The sequence below is a fragment of the Sorex araneus genome, chromosome X, assembly GCF_027595985.1.
Source record: "Sorex araneus isolate mSorAra2 chromosome X, mSorAra2.pri, whole genome shotgun sequence".
In the NCBI taxonomy this organism is placed as follows: domain Eukaryota; kingdom Metazoa; phylum Chordata; class Mammalia; order Eulipotyphla; family Soricidae; genus Sorex; species Sorex araneus.
Window position 1 is genome coordinate 18,646,341 of NC_073313.1, and position 20,835 is coordinate 18,667,175.

The 20,835-nt window shown below is 38.2% G+C and overlaps 1 protein-coding gene across 4 annotated transcripts in view; it reads left to right on the plus strand.

Annotated features, from left to right (window-relative positions):
- CDKL5 (cyclin dependent kinase like 5) overlaps positions 1 to 20,835 on the plus strand; it is a 214,550-nt gene that overhangs the window by 139,149 nt on the left and 54,566 nt on the right. For all 4 annotated transcript variants that reach the window (XM_055123544.1, XM_004612219.2, XM_055123546.1 and 1 more), the window contains 5 exons: positions 2,117 to 2,253; positions 9,581 to 9,701; positions 11,513 to 11,572; positions 15,428 to 15,518; positions 18,541 to 18,730. In XM_055123544.1, coding sequence (XP_054979519.1) covers positions 2,117 to 2,253; positions 9,581 to 9,701; positions 11,513 to 11,572; positions 15,428 to 15,518; positions 18,541 to 18,730 — 599 coding nt within the window. The remainder of the gene's footprint in view (positions 1 to 2,116; positions 2,254 to 9,580; positions 9,702 to 11,512; positions 11,573 to 15,427; positions 15,519 to 18,540; positions 18,731 to 20,835) is intronic.

Sequence of the window (20,835 nt, forward strand, 5' to 3'; positions counted from 1 at the left end):
AATAGTTTTATTGCTGAAGCAAGGAAGACAGAAGATTATACTTGTATAACCATTCACGAAGGAATGTTGAGTCCCTGGTTTGATTTTGGTTTGGGATGTTGTTCTTTTTTTTTTCCTTTGGTGGGGGACAAAGGGGTTTGGGCCACACCTAGTGGAGCTCAGGAGTGACCCATGTGGTGCATGTGGTCCCAGGGATTCACACCAGGGTCAGTCATATGTAAGGCAAGCACCTGAACCCCTATACCCCTATACTCTCTGTACATTTGTTTTTGGGCATGGCCCCTAAACAAAAACAATGTGAGCAATATTTCTGACACTGCAGTTAGACATGGGGCTGTATTCAGGCCTTTCCTTTGGTAGATGGCTTGAACACTAAGGTCATACACTTTGGCTGTTAGGCTAAGATATTAACCTTTAGTCAACCGTGATGTAGATGCCCTGGCCTGGAACATAGAGTCCGGGTGTGGCTTGTTGCTGTAGCACCTGCAGTCCGGTCCTGTTGCTCAAGCCCACTTTGAGTATTCATGCAAAGTAGGACAAAGACTCCAGATGATTTCGTGGCAGTTCAAGTTTTTCCATAAACTTAGGGTAAAGGACCTGTGATTGGACTTTAGGATTGCACATAAAGAACTGTGAGCCTATATCATCGTATGTCCATATGTAAACGTAATAGATTTCCCAACTATGTTTACAGTTATCACAAAAACTCATTTTGTGGGGGAGGAGCCACACCTAGCAGTGCTCAGGGTTTACTCTCCCCGATCATTCCTGGTGGTGGTGGTCAGGGAACTATATGTGATGCTGGGGATCAAATGAGGGTCGGTCAATGCGAGGCAAGAGCTTTAACCTCTTTACCGTCTCTCAGGGCCGGCACAAAAACTCCTTTACAATGAAAGTTGGCCTTGCTCTCTTCCTGCCAGGGACTCCATGAGAGTTAGTGTGACTTTTCGCTTTCCTCCCTGTCTGTAGAGGTTACTGTAAAGGAAGTTGATAACATGGAAGGGTATATTGCTTCAGCATAAGGGCTGCATCCTAGTACAGCTCTACCGTCTGTGACAGACAGATGGACATGCCTCAGGGGACCAGCAGGCGCCTCCAGCAGCTGCTGTTCAGAGAGATTGGACGCTCCCAGGATCCCTGCAACTCGGCCATGAGCTGCATCATGGATGCCTGGTGCACGACCTCTCCTCACTGAGGCAACTCACATGTAAATCGAGGAATAAAATGCTCTTCTCAGCCAAAACTCTAGGCTAAACTTAAAAATATGAACTGCTATGGTTGCTGCACAGCTCAACAGACTGATACGGCTGATCTAGTGTGTAGTGTGAGAGAAAAATGACGGCGGATGTGTATGTCCTATCTAGAAGACTGTATTTGACATATACATTACAATAAGGAGTATAGTAAGTCCTCACTTAAGAAGCCTCTCTTTTTTTAATTTTTAAAATTTTATTGAATCACCGTGAGATAGTTACAAGCTTTCATGTTTGGGTTACAATCTCACAATGATCAAACACCCATCCCTCCACCAGTGCACATTCCCCACCACCAATATCCCTGGTATACCCCCCCCCTTTCCCACTGTCCCCCTGCCTCTAAGGCAGACAATATTCCAAATACTCTCTCTCTACTTTTGGTCATTATAGCTTGCATCACAGACACTGAGAGGTCATCATGTTTGGTCCATTATCTACCTTTCGGCATGCATCTCCCATCCCAACTGGTTCCTCCAGCCATCATTTTCTTAGTGGTCCCTTCTCTATTCCATCTGCCTTCTCCCCTCCGCTCATGAAGCAGTAAGAAGCCTCTCTTAGTGTCAAAAGATTTTGGAAATTGCCACGTGAAGTGATGTTCTACCAAAAAAAGAAAAGCAATAGTCCTCAGCAGACATTGTTTAATTCAGTATTGGGGTTCTTTTTTTATCCTTGAGAACATAACTGTAACCTACACTTGAGTGTTTTTATTCTTGATCCTTTGAACACAAAATGTGAGTCCTATTCTCTCCCTGGACTTTGTATGTGGAAGTACTCAACATGGAAAGTGATTTGGGTATTTTCGTGCTCTTGGCATGCTTTAAAGGTTAGATTTTTTTACCCTGTTCATTGTTTCATTTCAGAAAATGAAGAAGTCAAAGAGACGACTTTACGAGAGCTTAAAATGCTTCGTACTCTCAAACAGGAAAACATAGTGGAGCTGAAGGAAGCCTTCCGAAGGAGGGGGAAACTGTACTTGGTGTTTGAATATGTTGAGAAAGTAAGTAACTAATTGATCCTATGGGGCTTTGCCTGATTCTTTCAAGGGAAGTTTCTGAGATTATTCAGAGAAGCACTGTTCATGAGAGTCTGCCATATCAATATACGCTTACTCAGAGCACTTTGAAAAATGAAAGTATTGTTGGCAATCCAGAGACCTGAAATATATTTTCATATGTAGCACAGTGTTTGCCTTGCATGCGGCTCACCCGGGTTCAATTCCTCTGCCCCTCACGGAGAGCCCGGCCAGTACTGAAAGTATCTCACCCCCATGGCAGAGCCTGGCAAGCTACCCATGGTGTATCAATATGCCAAAAACAGTAACAAGAAGTCTCAAAAAAATAGCAAAGGAGACGTTACTGGTGCCCGCTCGAGCAAATCGATGAGCAGCGGGATGACAGTGACAGTGAATGTATAATTTGTACAGAGATAATATTGCACTGTAGCACTGTCATCCCATTGTTCATCAATTTGCTCATGGGGGCACCAATAATGTCTCCATTGTGAGACTTGTTGTTACTGCTTTTGGCATACCGAATATGCCATGCGGAGCTTGCCAGGCTCTGCCGTGCGGGCGGGATACTCTCGGTAGCTTGCCGAGCTCTCTGAGAGGGACGGAGGAATCAAACCCGGGTTGGCCGAGTGTAAGGCAAACACCTTACCCACCGTGCTATCGCTCCAGTCAACAGAGATAATATTAAGTTTAAATAATGAACTATTGATTTGGCTTCTTAAGTCTTAGACTCTATATCTAACAAGAACTTTTTGGACTTGACTTATTTTAATTAAAGATTAAAGAAGGCCTTTGAGAGAGACAATTAAATCAGTAGTGATAGGGCAGCGTGACTGAGGTGTGTGGAAGAAACCACCAAATGTGAGACCTTGATTTTAATGAGATGATGTCGGGAGTGAGTGAGTGGGCTCTTGAAGCAGCCTCTTGTGAATGGTCAGTGCTTTGCCTTTAGAGAAAAGAGGTAGATGTGACCTCAAGAGCAGGATTGAGAGGCATTGGAGTGAAGAAGGAAAGCAGCATTGTTCAGGTTGCTTGCGCCCTTGCATTTGTATTATTAAAAAAAATTGCCACCTGTTCAAAATGTCAGCTGCTTTGTGATAGTTTTAATGATGTGAGCCAAGGGCAAATGTTTGTTACAATAATCAATAGTATATGCTAGTGACTTTCCCGAGGAGCAGCTCACCTATTGCCATCTAGAACTTCAATATTTTGAATAAATGGGAACGAGATGTGTCTTCTAGGGTTTCCTCAGTTAACAGATAGGCAGCTTGTACTGATTTCCCGAGTATTATCTAAAATTAAGACAGGAAAGATCAATTCCCAAGTGTTTTCTATGTTAGAAATGACAGTGTCACCACAGGCACCATTATCGTGACAAAAACAAAGGAGTGTTGCCAAGATCACTGACCAGTAATGGGCTTTTGAATTAACTTGGCCCCTACAAATTATTTTTCTAATTAACTAATTATGTAGTTTATTCATAACAAGCAAAGCTTGAAAAATAGTACAAGGCTCTCTGTCTTTTTTTTTCTTTTTGGCTCACACCCGGCGATGCACAGGGGTTACTCCTGGCTCTGCACTCAGGAATTATTCCTGGCGGTGCTCAGGGGACCATATGGAATGTTGGGAATCGAACCCGGGTCGGCTGCATGCAAGGCAAACACCCTACCTGCTGTGCTATTGTTCTAGCCCCTCTCTGTCATATTGTTTATTTATTTGTTTATTTATTTATTTATTTAGCCCTTTTTTTTTCTGGGTCACACCAGCGATGCACAGGGGTTATTCCCAGCTCTACACTCAGGAATTACTCCTGGCAGTGCTGGGAATCGAACACGGGTTGGCCGAGTGCAAGGCAAACGCCCTACCTGCTGTGCTATCGCTCCAGCCCCTCTCTGTCATTTTAAACCACTATTTTCCTCAAACCTTTTAAGGTCTATTGTTGTCTGTTAATTTAGACATTCTCTAAGGGACTTTCTCCACCAAAATAAAACTGAATTTCGTATTCTTTTAAAAGTTTTTTTTAAATACATTGTTGCCAAATCATATATTCTTTAAATTAGTTTTCACTTACCAAAAATAATCATGCGGTTTGAAGTTTTCACTGCCAAATAATAAAATCCCAACAGATTTATTTTGGTTTGTGTCTTTTTTTTTTGTTGTACTCATGGTGATTGTTCACAATTAATATAGCAACTTAGAATGAGCAAATGGACGGCTTGGAGGGTCTGAGTTATTGCTGCTGGTAAGTGGCATAGCTGATACCCAAATGCCATTATTCTTAAAACCAGACCTGGGATTCGCGCCTTGATTCTTTGATTTATCAGTAGAAGATGACAATCACATCCTCTCATTAGTGACAATACCAAACTATTGACAGTGACTATCGAGAGGCCAAGAAGAAAAATGCCCTTATGTGCTAGACGATTGTTAAAAGATGCAGGATTACAATTCCTAAAACAAAATAGAAGTTTCTTTCTCTCTCACGAGCTGGTAGATCAACTTAGCTTCAGAGTAGTGGGCAGCCTGGCTTGTCTTTTTCTTCACCACCTCTGAGGTATGACCCTTATCCTGAGATCAAGGGTCATACGGACCTTGGTTACATGGCCACACTGTTGCAAGGCAGAAGGGAAATGAGCTCTTCTTTTGGGGTACTCATAGTTCACTTTCAAATTTTTATTCCAGGGGAGTATAAGAGGATGAATATTGGGAAACATTCTTCTCCACACAAAGAAATTTAGAGTTCGATATGAAATGAGAGATAACAATTTTATTTTTACATCACAAGGCCCTCTTATTTTTCTCCTGTGCATTTGGGAGTCTCCTATCCATTTGTTAATTTACAAAGGCAATTATAGTGTGTGGTCATAAAAATATGTAATTTGAAAATTTGTTTTGACTCTTGATATATCAATATATCCATTTCCTATTAGAGGTAAGATTATGATCTTTTGAATAGGGACCTTTCGACTGGATTTCTGAGAGTATTTCCTTGTACATCACACCCAAACTGCATTAACTATATCAGCGTTACTCAGTCGGGGCCATAAGGTCTTCTGTGAGCTCCCAGGGAATTCAAGGCAGCCACAGGTGAAAATCATGTAAATGGGCACCATGGCATGAGACTAGTTTACCAACCAATAGAAGGAAAAAGAAAGTTGGAAAGAGGTCAGAGTCAGGAGAAGATTGAAAAACACTAAACCAATGTATTGTGACATCATGAAATAAAGCAGAACCTAAAACCATTACAGAAACATTTTCAAGAATCCTTTTCACAACCACTGCTAGTCCTTTGCCAGTGTGTTACAGTAGTTTCACTCACACTTGATTAAAGAGCAGCGTGTTTAGTGGTTTCCTTAATTTCCAATGTGTTACGTTTTGTTTTCTTATGAACACCAATGCTTCCATTGGTTTACATGATATTTAATTAAATTAAAACATGTAGTATCTGTTATAAATAAGTATAGAATGCGTGCATTTATATGATTATTAAAGTGAACATTTATATACAGATAACTTTTTTGAGAGAGAGGGGGCTACACCCAGCAGTGATTAGGACTTATTCCTGGCTTATTACTCAGGGATCATTCCTGACAATGTTGGGGGATTATATGGGTTGCTAGAGACCAAACCCTGGTCAGCCACATGCAAGGCAAGAACCCTACCCGCTGTACGATTGTACAGTCTTCTCAGCCCCTATATGCATACAACTTGACTGCAGGAGCAAATTTGTAAGCTCATAGTTGAATATCAGTTTTCTAACCTTTTGTTCTTGAACTACTTTATATTCTTAAAATTTGGGAGGAATACTTAAACTTTTTATTGATGTAGCTTTTAGTGTTTACCAGATTAGACTGGTCAATATTAAGATACTTATTAATAAACTCATTATATGTTTGCATAGACAAACCTGTGTCATTTTGGGGGGGTGGTCATACCCAGCAATGCACAGGAGTTACTCCTGGCTCATGCACTCAGGAATTACTCCTGGTGGTGCTCAGGGGACCATATGGGATGCTGAGAATCGAACCCGGGTCAGCCACATGCAAAGCAAGCACCCTACCTGCTGTGCTGTCACTCCAGCCCCCTGTGTCATTCTTTTTTTTTTTTTTTTTAAATTTTATTGAATCACCATGTGGAGGGTTACATAGTTCTCAGGATTATGTCGGTTATACAGTTCTCAAACACCCTTCACTTCACCAGTGCCCATCTTCCATCACCAACCCCCCCAGTATACCTGCCGCCCCCTCCCACCTCCCCAGTCCCAACCCTTGCACATGATATGTTTCACTTCGTTTACGCCTTATTTCGATTACATTCCATGTTTCAACACACAACTCACTACCGTTGTTGGGGTTTCCCCCAAAAAAGAAAAGCAGTCCTATTGCCAAGGAGGCATTTGATAGTTCTCCATTGCTAAGAATATAGAGATATTAAGTCCCGCTGTTTGTTACATAGTTTTTCTTTTTCCCCCTTGCCCCGCGCCACCGAGTTCACGCCTGTTTTAGTAATCGCCACGCTGCCTGACAAGGGAAAAAAAAAACCGAAAAGGATGGTTATTTCCCGTCATCAGCAGGCGTGGGGCTCTGGCTTAGTTGATAGACTTGTAGAGTATCTGCAAGCAGTCTCTGGAACCGAAGGTCTTGCGCTGGTGTCGGCTCCGGCTCGAGATTCCACCAGCGTCCCGCTGTTCCTTGTACATAATTTTTCCCCTTATATCCCATTCCCACGCCACCAGGTCTGTTTGCTTAATGGACATCACACTGTAGTTGATGACACACCGCGTTTCTTCCCGAGAAAGAAGAAAATTTCTTCTCAGCCGGCGTGGGGATATAGCTTAGTTCAGTCTAGTGAGATGGCTACCACTTTGATTGCCTTCAATATTTCAGCAACAGACTTACTATTAGGATCTCCCACAAAAGTCCGCCCCATTAGAAAGGAACCATTACATATTGCTCATACTAAGATGACATTAAGTCGCGCGGCCGCTACCGCGGCCGCGCAGTTTTGGGTTTCTGTATAAAGTCCAGGGAAAGTACAACCAGAAATAACATCACTACAAACTTTTACCCTTTTATGGTGCTCATAAGATGGAGAAACCTAGAGAGAGGCTCGGCGTCTCCGTTTTGCGCTCAGGAAAACCGCGGCCCCTGCGCTGTGCTCAGGAGGGAGGAGTTGAGAGAGAGACAGGTTAAAAGAATTGGGGGATGCCCGGGTCCCACAGCTTCAGCACGCCGTGGGGTCTCTGGTCCCATGCCGGGATTAGTTCAGTGGGCTGCTTGGAGTCCGAGGGCGCTCCCTCGGGCCCCTCCATCATGCTCCTTCCACAGCCGGGTCCAAAAGGAAGCACACGTGGGGGAGGTGGGTTTAAGTATCTAACTGCGGTGGGCGGGGGTCGCCGCCCCCGCCCCCTGGGGACTCCCGCAAGCGCGCTCACGTCCTGTTTTGGCTGGATCGGCCTGTGTCATTCTTTTAAAAGAAAAACTGGTATTCCTCTTCCAAAGAGGCTAGTTTAGCTTGCAACTCAATGGATTTGCCAAGTGTTTTTCCTCAAGGAAACCATCAAACTTGATTATGTGGCAAAAGTGCTGTATGTATATTCCTCTTTTTATCATTTGGATTCTTAGAAAAGCTTATAATCAAGAATTGAAACTTCAAAGATGTCTTTAAAACTTAACTTTTTTAAAACTAAGAGTTTTACCTTTTACATTTTTTCACATTGATGAATACAATGTGCTGATTCATGGTGAAATAGTATTTATTTGTTTCTGCTCTGTGCTATCAGTATAAATATGAACTTAGTTTAAAAGGCAAACAGCTGATTACCAATGTATTTTTTACTTTATGGGTCCTCTGCACTGCATCACTGTCATCCCATTGCTCATCGATTTGCTTGAGCGGGCACCAGTAACATCTCCATTGTGAGACTTGTTGTTACTGTTTTTGGCATATTGAATACGCCAAGGGTAGCTTGCCAGGCTCTGCCCTGGGGGCGAGATACTCTCGGTAGCTTGCCGGGTTCTCTGAGAAAGTCGGAGGAATCAAACCCAGGTCGGCCACATGCAAGGTGAACGCCCTACCCGCTGCCTATCGCTCCAGCCCAGGGTCCTCTGCAAGGTGTAAGAAACCTCCCTGCCCCAGAGGTGCACAGATCAAACATTAAAAAAATGCTGTCCTATGTGGTCATCTAGGAACAATAAGCTCTAATTGTGTCTTAGTCATTGTGCTTTATAGATGGAGTGGAAAATGTTTGGTTGATCTGGAAAATCAGTGGAGACTGGTTAAATGAAGGTTCTACTCTGTGAAAATATTTGCATCACTTTTAAAATGCTCTCTGATTCCAAACTAGGATATTGAATATTGTTTAGTTTGGGGTCTGTTAATTTTAAAAAATTTATAATTCCATTAGTTTTCTATTTATACCAAAGGAAATGATATCTTCATACATAACATGCAGATTGACTGAGATACATATTCCTAATTTATAAATATAAATGTAGAAATAGGAAAATGGGCAAAAAATATTACTAATGAGGATGCTAAATAGATAATGGCCCTAAAATATTGGTACTTTATATTTCTCCCTGGTATAATTTGAAAATCATATGTCTCTCTTCCACAAATTACCATCTCCTCAGTGGCAAGGTCTGTGTGTGGCAAAGCAAGAAGCTTATGTATTTATAAATTCTCTAGTTTTATTCATACTAAATTAAAAATAGATTAGTGACTTTACTTATTTTACATTTTTGCCCATGGAAGCAATTAATATCTTCTTAATCTAACTTATACTATTAAAAAACTTATAGATATAGCATTTTGAATATTCAGTAGTATTTTTCATCCTGTTTTAATTTTTGTATTGTGTAGTTTAGAGACTATTTTCCAAGTCTTCCAGAGATATTTTTAAAGTTTGAATTTATTGCCAGGTTTTATTAAAGATATGCAGTACACTATGCTAAAATGACTCTATTTTCTACCTTATATATTAGAGATAATACATTATAGTTTCTTATCTCTATTTTATGTTACTTTTCCCTTAAAATTACCCTAAAATGATGACTGAAAGGTTTTAGAGAGAGTGAAAAGTGCGTAGTGTTATTATTTGGGATAGCATTAGGGAATAATAAATATGGAATTTCTCTTCACAGTGGACCTTGCTTTAATATAATATACACTTCTGCATGAAAAAGGTTTTAAAGCAGAACAATAAAAATGCATACTGTGTATTCAGTCAGTTATCCAAGTTGCTTTATAAAATTGTTATGATTTATGGACCTACTTAATTCTGGAAATTAATGGCTCCTTATTTAATTTTTAGAATATGCTTGAATTGCTGGAAGAAATGCCAAATGGTGTTCCACCCGATAAAGTTAAAAGTTATATCTATCAGCTAATCAAAGCTATTCATTGGTGCCATAAGAATGATATTGTGCATAGAGGTGAGTATAGGGGTTTTTCAAGTGGAAAATATTCAAACATCAAGTAAAATTAACAATAAAATATTTCATCATTACAGTGTGAAGAATATTCCATAGGCACTGCCAATTCAGAAGTATAGGCTATAAGACATTATTCACCCTCCAAGTTTCCTTTTATATCACCAAAAGTATGGACTGCAAGTTTGAGTATGATATACATCCTCTATGTTTGTATAACCACATCCTCTCCTAAATATAGAACACACAGTGAGATTGAAAACAAAACAAAAACAAAGAGAAAGCCCTCAGATGTTTACTTTGAGGTTTACTTGAGGAAAAATAATACAGTGGTACCACCTCCGTTGCCGGTTTGTGTCATGCTGGTAAGCCAGCTAATGTAAGAAAACCCTAGAATCAGGTGTTAGAGGTGGTCCTTAAGTTTCTGACCCCCACCGACAACCACCATCCCTGGTATGCACCGTCACCTTCTGCTTTTCCTTACCTATAAATGCAATATGTCCATTGTTTGCAGGTTGCAGGCATGATTAGTCTTGCATAAAAGCCACGATTATTCTTCCATGAACTGTTTTGTTTTATCCTTTAAAATAAAGATGGTTTATAGCAATGAAAGGGAAATGACTTGCTGGGTACTCATCTTTGACATTATGCCATTTATCTTCTCCTGGTAATCTCTCTTGCATTCCAGAGTTTTATAGTAATGGAACATAAATTGATAAAATAATGAAGCTAAAGGAATGTTTATCAGGAAATATTTCAATATCCACTTCTTTGAATTACCAGATAAATGAACACATTTTAATGTAGTTATTCTAGCACACAAGAATATCCCTCTAAGAATAGTCTCACTTTAAAAATAGCTTAAAGATTGTATGAGGAATGCCAGATCCTATTATTTCTAGAAAGAGGCAGTTTATATTTCTGGTGTTCTTAGTGTTATGGATTGATCACCATGTCAACTGAGTATCTAGTGTATTGCTAAAGGTTTTAGTAACAGTACAGTTTAAGGATGTTAACAAGGGACGGACTGATTTGGGTGAAATTTCTTAGTGATACTATTATTTTGTTAAGGGTATAAAATGGTTGTAAATTAGCAGTATAAACCATGATACTGGATACTGAAATCAACATAATTCACTCACCTGCCATATGATATAGCTGATAAGTACTTTAAAAATAGAACCGTGAGTTACCTCCCATTGGGGAATTAAGCTGCATTTTCTGTTTAATTCTTTTTCTCAACTCCTACTTCATCTTCACAAGAAACATGGAAAACCTGAGAAATTTTATGTTGACTCATCTAGTATAGGTTCAACATTATACACTTATAATTGTGACTCACACTGGAAAGCTAAAGAAACCATATAAATATAGACGTGATACAGAAAATCTTAACAGAAAATTTATCTTATATGTATTTTCCCAAAGTAATTCTAATCCTAGCTTACTTAACTTTCATATGTACTTTCAAGGTATCTTGTGAATGTGAATATTTTTATATTTTATCTCCAAGAATTCATATTTTTTAGTATTTTGTGAAATAATTTTTTGAAACTATGTCAGGTTCAATAATTCTTGAATTCCTTTTAGAAATCTAATTAATCTTCTAAGATTTGAGCAGCAGCCAGTTTTGAAATGGCAGTCTGCTTGTTTCGCAAAAAGAAATTAATAGAAACTTCAATATATGATTATAAAATATGTTCCTAAATTATGCTGAAGATTTCAAATGAGGTATCATTATAATGATCTAACAGCGTGAGCCAGTAGTATATGGAATGAACATTGATACTTATTTTTGAATCTTGATCCTCTAGATATAAAGCCGGAAAACCTTTTAATCAGCCACAATGATGTTTTGAAATTATGTGATTTTGGTAAGTTAAAAAGAAATTTGTTATATGCCTGCCGAGGGGGCAAACTGGGGGATGGCACAGACCCTGGGGACACTGGTGATTGGTGTTGCAACCTTGTATGCCTGAAATAATTATGTTATGAACAACTTTGTAAATCATGGTGACCAAATTATAAATAAATGTATACATTTTTTAAAAAAAAGATTAGGTACACAAAATCAGGCAAACCTGATGCTACTTTTTTTTTTCTTAAATGATGGGATACTACAATGGTGTTGAAAGATGGGTAGAAATTTTTGCTGATTTGAATGCAAAAACTAAATTACATTACTTTTCAGTTTTAGGAAGCATTGAAAGTGAAATGTGTTTACTTTCTCTTCAAAAATGAGAGTTTTTGAAGTACAGAATTAGTCTAATTAGTAGCTTTTATAGACAGAGTGACAATATTTTCTATGTTTCGATTTGAGTTATCTGGGAGCATTCTGCTTGGTCATATACTGGAAAATTCATTAACGAAAGAGTGCTTTTTACTTTCCACAGTAGTGCCTACTAATTAAAAAAATTATCATATAGTATTTGTGTTTTTATTGGGGGGTGGGGTGACATATGGCAGTGCTTGAGGAGTGCCCCTGGCTCTGTGCTCGAGGAGTTGTTCCCAGGTGTGCTTGGGAGACCATGTGGTGCTGGAAACAGAACTGGGGGCATTGTTTTAAATAAGAACTAATTCATAGAGTAGATATGTAAATATGCACATATTTATAAGTCCAGCACTTAATGACCCCAGCAAAAGAATTTTCTAGGAAATAGCACTGTGACTTTTGGGGTCACATGGCATAAAAACCTCTTAAATGTTTAGGCACAATCATGTGCCTATGTGAAAATGCAAATGTATTGTATTCGTATTATAGTTCTCTATAAAGTCAAAAGTTTTTTTTTAATTTTGGTTGATTTTTGGCCATACCTGGCAGTGCTCAGGGCTTACTCCTGGCTCAGGAATGACACCTAGACAGCTTGGGGGACCATATGGGGTGCTGGGGATTAAACCCAGGTCAGCTGTGTGTAAGGCAAACACCCTACGCACTGAACTGTTACTCTAGCCCAGGAATTTGTAGAACAATTTTATTTATTCACTTTAAGTATTCACGTGAATGAGATTAGTCATTAATTATTGATGTATAATATTTCAGCTTCTAGTTGAATGTATAGAAAGTTTTTTGGGGGGGGATGTCACACCGAGTGCTCAGTGCCTACTTCTGCCTCTGTGCTCAGGGACCACTCCTGGTGGATTTGGGGGACCACGTGGGGTACCGAGAATTGAACCCTGTCAGCTGCTGTGTGGAAGGCAAGCAAGTGCCTGGAGCACTATACTGTTGCTCCAGCCCCTGATTAAGGGAAGTGTTGGAGTTGTACTCTTCAAGTAGAAAATTAGACTGTCACTGTCACTGTCATCCTGTTGCTCATCGATTTGTTCGAGCGGGCACCAGTAACGTCTCTCATTGAGAGACCTATTGTTACTGTTTTTGGCATATCCAATACGCACGGGTAGCTTGCCAGGCTCTGCCGAGTAGGCTCGATACCCTCGGTAGCTTGCTGGGCTCTCTGTTTCCCATATATAAAGCTCTATGCTAAAGGTTAAAAAATAATTTTATTAAAATAATTCAGAAGAGTTCCATGTTATGAATTAGGGTGTTTAGATCTTAGGTCACTTTTTAAAATTATACTTTTGCTTGATTCTTAGCTGAAAAATAGCTGGCTTTTTAAGTGTCATTTCTTATATAGTCAAATATAATCACAGATGCAATCTTGGTATCTAAATCTTGATGTTTAAATCAAAATGTATCCTTCTTATCATAAGTAAAAGTTAAATCAATCCTTAAGAGATGAATCATAGAAGAAATGGAAACATTCTAAGAATTCACTTTGTAGTATGATGAATTTTAGTCCAGATAGCAATGATTTACACAGTATTTTCAAAGAATTTTAATACTATCATGAACTTGCTTCCTTGGGGGAAAATGTTTTATAAGATTTGATTTTGTTTATATTTCATGATAAGGAACATTGTAAAGAAGTGTTTTTCTATATCCTAAACATCTTAAGATGTACCACATAGAATCAAAAGGAACTACTTGAAGGGTGTGTTTAAAAGATTTTGATTGGAGGGTAGAGAGGGAGAGAGAGAGAGAGAGAGAGAGAGAGAGAGAGAGAGAGAGAGAGAGAGAGAGAGAGAGAGTATAGTGGGTAGGGCACTTACTTTGCATGTGGCAAATTCCCTGGCATCCATTATGGTCCCCCAAGCACCGCCACGAGTAATCCCTGAGTGAAGAGCCAGGAGTGACCCCTGGGCATTGCCAGGTATGACTCCAAAACAAAAATAATCATTTTGATTAGACTGAGTATGTGGCACTAAGATAGAAAACATGCTTGACAAGTGTGATGCCCTGGGTTCAGTCTGTTACCACATGTTTCTGCCTTCCAGAATTATCCCCCCACACAAGAATAATTTTGATCTTGGCCTTTTTTAGTGTTTTCTTAGCATTATTATTTTCAGAAATGATGTCTGTTTCTGACTTCCTATCCATAATTATGATTACCACAAATACTGAGACTCCTTTTTTTTTTTAATTGAATCACCGTGAATACTGAGACTTTGTGCTTCTCCTGTACCCTTTACTGTGTATCTATAGTTCCATGGCTTAGAGATTTACTTAATCTCCAAAATTAATTTGTAAAGCAAGTTACAATAGAGATGCCTGTGGAATGTTTAATAACAGGGAAAGAGAAAAGATCATTTTAATGCTTCGGAAGCTCTGTATGGCAGCACCACGTTGACGCCGTGCCCTGTGCAGCTGAGTGAGGACTTGTGTTTCCTCGCAGAGCGTGGAGCTCCATTGTCTCGCCTGAAGAACTCCATTAAAGCAAACAAGCTTTTCTCCAAAATGTATCTCACAAAGAAATGTTGATTAATTGCATTTAGGGGGTTTTATTTTGCTGTAGTTATTTTATTTTTTCAGTGTTTCATGTAAAGAAACACTATTTCACTGTTCAGAACTGACACATATCTTAAATTTACCCCTAATTTTAACATTTTGGTTCTCTGTAAATGTTCACAATGAACTTGTCACTGCATTTGGTGAGTGAGATGGGTAATTAGCTTAACTGCTAGTTTATATTGTAGTCCCAGACCTCTTGAAAGGATTTTAAGGGAAGTAGTGATAAAGTCTGTTAAGTAAGATAACCCTAATAAACTTCTTATTCACTTAAGTGATAAAATACTTTTAGGCTGCTTTGATTTCATTACTTACAGCCATTAGTCATTTACATAATGTCTAGAAATGGACAGGAACAATAGATATGTATAAGTATGCTCTAAATGCTCACAAGTATGGGATGAGTTTTGAAATAAATAAATTCATAAAAGAGTATGAATTTCTTTTAGCTTATGGGAAAGATTTGGTTTTAGATAATACATCATTTGTCTTAATTGACATGAACAACAAACTAACTTTTCTGAGTACAAATGATATCATTTATTTTAAAACAACCCATTCAGTATCAGCATGTTCTTCAGATGCTCCTTTAAAATATAGTACAGTGGGTAGGGCACCTGCCTTGCATGCGGCCAACCCAGGTTTGATCCCTGGCACACAGATGGGTCTCCAGAGTACTGTCAGGGAGTGATCCCTGAGTATAGAGCCAAGAGTAAGCCTGAGCACAGTCAAGTGTGACCCCCAAAATAAATAAATAAATAAATAAATAAATAAATAAATAAATAAATAAATAAATAGAAATACTACTAGCTCTGTAATATTTTGCCAACATAAAATATTTCTTTTTCCACATTGCACAAATGGGCTTGGTTTTGCTGTCTTTCAGGGTTTGCACGCAATCTCTCCGAAGGCAATAATGCTAATTACACAGAATATGTAGCCACCAGGTGGTATCGGTCCCCAGAGCTCTTACTTGGGTAAGTTATATTCTGAAATAGAGTGACATTCTACTTGTTCTTGCTGATCTGAAATTGTTAGCAGTTAAAATTTTGTTAATTCATATTTAGCTACTTACAGTATAACAAGCCCTAAAGCAGTGGCACAGATAAGACAACATTCTTACTCATTCTTGACTCTGGTGCCAGCAGTTTGAGTACCTCGGGTGACTCTTCTGCTGCTCTTGATCGGAGTGGCTCACGCAGCCACAGTCAGCAGGTTATCTGGTGTGTGGTGGGTTTGGGGACCTTAGCTGCCCATCTTCTGTTCCATAGGGACTCATCTTCCAGTTCATCTCCAGTAGGCTAGTCTCAAGTTTATTCTCATCACGGAAGACGATTCCCAACAGCAAGAAAGCAAGCCCCAAAGTCAAGGTGTTTTTTTAAGCTTCTGTTTGCGTGACTTTTACATCATTGACGAACGTATGTTTTATGGCCAAACCTCAATTCAAAGGATGGAGAAATACTGTGATATGCTGCTTTATTTGTTAAGTTTATTCAATTATTCTTGTATTCATTCAGCAAATCCTTGAGTTTTTCTTTTGTCTAGTCATTGTATTAAATACGTGGTATAAATATTGAGTCAGTTGCCATTTTTCCTCAGAATAAAGTTAATCCTGTTTGATGAAAAATGGCTATCCAAAGGAGCATTGTATTGATGATTTTCTCACCAACACCTCCACTTGCACCCTTCTACTTTCAAAGCTCTTTCATTTGTTGTCACCATAGACTGATCTTCTCAATAAAGTTCTTTTTAATATGTTCTTCTTTAGAGCCTAAGAGGAATCTAATATCCTGATTTTCATTACTTAATTTCATTAATTCCCTGCCTGTCCTACCCATTCCCTAGATGATATTTCTTCCTTTATGATCACATGAGAATGGAGAAGGAGGGGTGGCAAGATAGCTCAAAGGACTAGTGAATATGATTTGCATGTAGGAGACTCGGATTTGATCCCTGGCCTTTCATGGTCCCATGAGCACTTCCAGGAGCCAAGCAATGTACCAGGAATAGCCTCCGCAAGTAAAATTAGATAGAGTAGATTAGGGCATAAATGGTAGGTTTCATTCCCTTTGTACATAGATGTATAGACATCTCGGGTTCATGGAGAGTTTAATTTTTTAAAATATGTTTGATAGAACAGAAATAACTATTTCTTCTTAGGTCATGATGAGTTTATGTTTAAGTTACTCACCAATGGTTTATTTTGATGTTAATTTGCTTCCTAGTGTCTACCAACCATCATGCGGTAGTTCTTGATTCACTGCTGACCTAAAACCTATAAGAATTATTAGTGTCTGTTGTTAATTTTTTTTACTTAAAAGCTTGCTTTTTCCTGGAAAACAAATGCTGTTAGTCAGATCATATTAATTCTCTTTGTGTGGATGGATTTTAGAATTTCTATGCTGGTCTTTTAATGAATTTAGGATTGATTTTTATTCGTCTGCATTTTTTCTGCATACCTCATACCTCTGACCAGACTCACTGGGATACTTTGACCATTTTCTCTTGGGAGGGATGGGGATTTTAATCTACTGAATAGTATTTGTCAAAGAAATGCATATAAGGGAGATCTTTCTTAGAACCCTATTGTGGAAGGGACAGTTCATTCTCTTGATGACCTTCTTGGGAAGTTTCACCTAATAATGCCTATGAGAAAACTGAGATCATGTTTAAAGATGTGTGGGGGCTACAAAAAGTAGAGACTCCAAACAATTTGATCCAAATGGAATATTTCTAATTAAAGGATGTCAAGTATAATCGAAGATCCATATTTGTGTAAAAATCCCACTGAAATAAGTTAGTTGATTAACACTAAGAGTTTACATTTTTGTCCATTCTGAAAACTTTGTCCTTGACATTCAAAATAGTTCCAGCTGCATGAATTATTCAAGTCAGTTGACAGAAGAAAACAGAATGTAGAGTTTTCTATGGGTTTCTTGACATCTAGCACAAGTTTTCTCTCCCTCATATGGCTATTGAAGATCAGTATCCTCGCTTTCCCAACATTCTGCTCCAAAAATCAACATGGAATTTCCTGATGGTCCTTAGAGTCTCTTGGAAAGGAAATGAGATAAATAAAAAATGATTTATTGTTGCAGTGATTTGTTTCACAAGTGTATCATAATGACATTCTAGGGTTCCATTCCATTTTTATCCCAGATACTTCATTTTGGCTTTATCTTCTTAAAGCCTAAATTATTACTATTCAAAACTTAAGAGACTACTGTTTCTTAATCTTCCATAAATGAGTTGACATGTAAATTGAGACTGGGATATAAGACTGTTTTATAAATACCTAAATCTTCATGTATAGACATTTATAATAGTAATGCTTTCAGAGACCAGTAGTAAAGTCAGAAGAGAGATATAGATGCTTAAGTAAGCAGAATAAATACTTTAAGGGAAATAACTCTTTTACAAGCCCATACACGTAGGATACAAAATATTCAAGTAAATAAGAATTTGACATGATTTTAGCTATTAGAAATTGCATCTATATGCAATGTGTATGTGTCATGAGTTAAATAATACTCAGTTTTGTTAAGAGGAAACAGAAGTCAGTAGTGCATTTTAATATACTGAATTCTAATAGTGGATAAGATACAACTTTTTGACATTAGGAGCTAAAGGATAATTATCTGGAAGACTTATTTCTCGGAAATATTTCATTCCCCAAGTGAGATGTTAGTTCATTAGATGTGTGTGCTGGTTTAGGATTCTTAAAGGCATTCATGTTCAAAATATACCTGAATATGAATAAATTCCAACATAGTATATACTACCAAATATGTAATTAAACCAATGACTTCATTAGCATAGGTTTATTCACTTATGTTCTGAATTTTTACTTAGCCACAATTCTTTTTCATTTTGCCTCACCTAGCACTTTTTGATTTCTTATACAGTATGCTTTAAATCATGAATCTGTTCAAAATAATTTAGACGTTATTACAATGTATTTCTTACATTGCCAAAATAATCTCTCCTTTTCCTTTTCAGAGCTCCCTATGGGAAGTCTGTAGATATGTGGTCGGTGGGCTGTATTCTTGGGGAGCTTAGCGATGGACAGCCTTTGTTTCCTGGAGAAAGCGAAATTGACCAACTTTTTACTATTCAGAAGGTGCTAGGACCACTTCCATCTGAGCAGATGAAACTCTTTTATAGTAATCCTCGATTCCATGGGCTCCGGGTAAGAGGCTTTGCTAGACAACTCAATATGGGATCAATATAGCAGTATTGAAATCATTTTTTATTGCAGAATAGAATGCTAAGCGATCCATTAAATGCAATTCCCTTTCCCAATACAATGACTTTAATTCCTATTGGAGTATCCTTGAATCTTATACAATATTTATGAAGTTTTCAAACTGATCTGAATTTGCAAGTAGGAGTTGCAAATGTTTTCCCTAATTTCTAAGTTCCAACTTTTTGAAATCTTTTCTGGCATATATATATATATATATATATATATATACACATACATGTATATATACATATATGTGTGTGTCTATATATATATATATTACTGCATTTTGAATTTTGGTTATCTTTGAATGTTCCTTTATCCAAAACAGTATGCATCCCCCAATACATAAATATGTATGAATGGCTGTTGCTTATTTGAACAAATATATTTTTAGGGATTTGAGAAAGACTGAATACTACATTCTGCAGATCTGTAGGTGTTGGTTTAGCCAGGTACTTCTTGTCTGTTGACAAGAAGTTGGGGGGGGAAGATTAATTAATCTAGCATGTTCTTTTGGGCAGTCTTTCCTACACTTACTAATTTTGTATAAAATGTATTTGCTGAAAATATGCTAAAATGAGTCTTAAAGTAAAACTTTCCCCAAATAAGGAACTGCCAACTACAGAGACATCCTCCTAGAGTGGCCAGTTACACGTTGTTGTTGCTTCTCTCCCTTGTCTGCTTCAGAAGCTGCTTCCCCCAGCCCCCTCGACTACACCATCTGCCATGTTTGGGATAACATGCTAATTGGTGGCCATTGTAGGAACTGTCAAATATGCTCATCACCACTTTCGTCGTAACTTTCTTTGTCTTAATGCAGAAGTCTCAAATCTACCCCCTGCAAAGCACTTTATTGTTCCCTTTGGCTTACTAGAACTCAATTAATTTTAATTTTTCAAAAAAATATTTTTGGCGGTGCCAGTGCATTAAATAGTGCAATGGGCAGGGCCCTTGCCTTGCCTGAGTTGCTGACCGAGGATCGATCTCCTGCACCCTGTACTATCCCCCAAAACCCTGCCAGGAGTGATCCCTGAGCTCAGAACCAGGAGAGAGCCCTGCGTACTGCCTTGTGTAGCCCAAAAGCAAAATGAAAAATTTAAAATTAACAATGTTTTATGGGAGTTAATTGCATTATTTCTCGCAGGTGTGTATCAACCTCTGTATTAAGTTCATCACTGAGTCTGTTTCTGTCCTTTGCCAATTAACTCCTTTGATTTGACTATTTCATTTCTTATATCTACCCTGCTTTCTCTTTTCATTACCACTAATTTGATCATATAGTCTAAAAATTAAGTTTTATTTAGTTCATCTGTTTGGCTTTTATGTACTCCATGTATGAGTGAAATCATACAGTGTTTGTCTTTCTCTGGCATATTTTACTAAGCATAATGCTCTCTAGGTTTTTCTGTGTTGCTGCAAATTGTAGGTTTTATCCAAATAGTGTTCCATCATGTATTTTTAATAATTTTTAAAATTTTATTGAATCACCGTGAGAGAGTTACAAGCTTTCATGTTTGGGTTACAATCTCAAAATGATCAAACACCATCGTGTATTTTACATAAACCTCACCTTTGTTCAGTCATCTATCAATGGTACTTTAGTTGTTTCCAACTCTTAGGTATTGTAAATAATGCTGTGGTGAACATGGGACTACATATGTCCTTTGAAATTAGTGTTTCAATATTTTTTTATTAAATACAGTGAGTTAAGTTCGATTAAAGGCATTTCTAGTTTTAACTTTTTGAGGAACCTCCATATTGCTTTTCTATTGTTCTACCAATTTATATCCCCACAACACTTGTTTATTTGGCTTTTGAGGCTCACCCAGTAGTGCTCAGTGGGTACTCCAAGTTCTCTTCTTGGTGGTCACTCTGGCAGTACATGGGGAACCATGTGGTACTAGGGACTGAACCCTCTGGGTCAACTTCATGCACTCAGCCCATCGAGCCATCTCTCTGGTCTCAACTTGTTTCTTGTCTTTTGGATAGTATCACCAACATGAAGTGATGTCTCATTGTTTTGATGTCTCCTTTGGAGAACTGTCTAT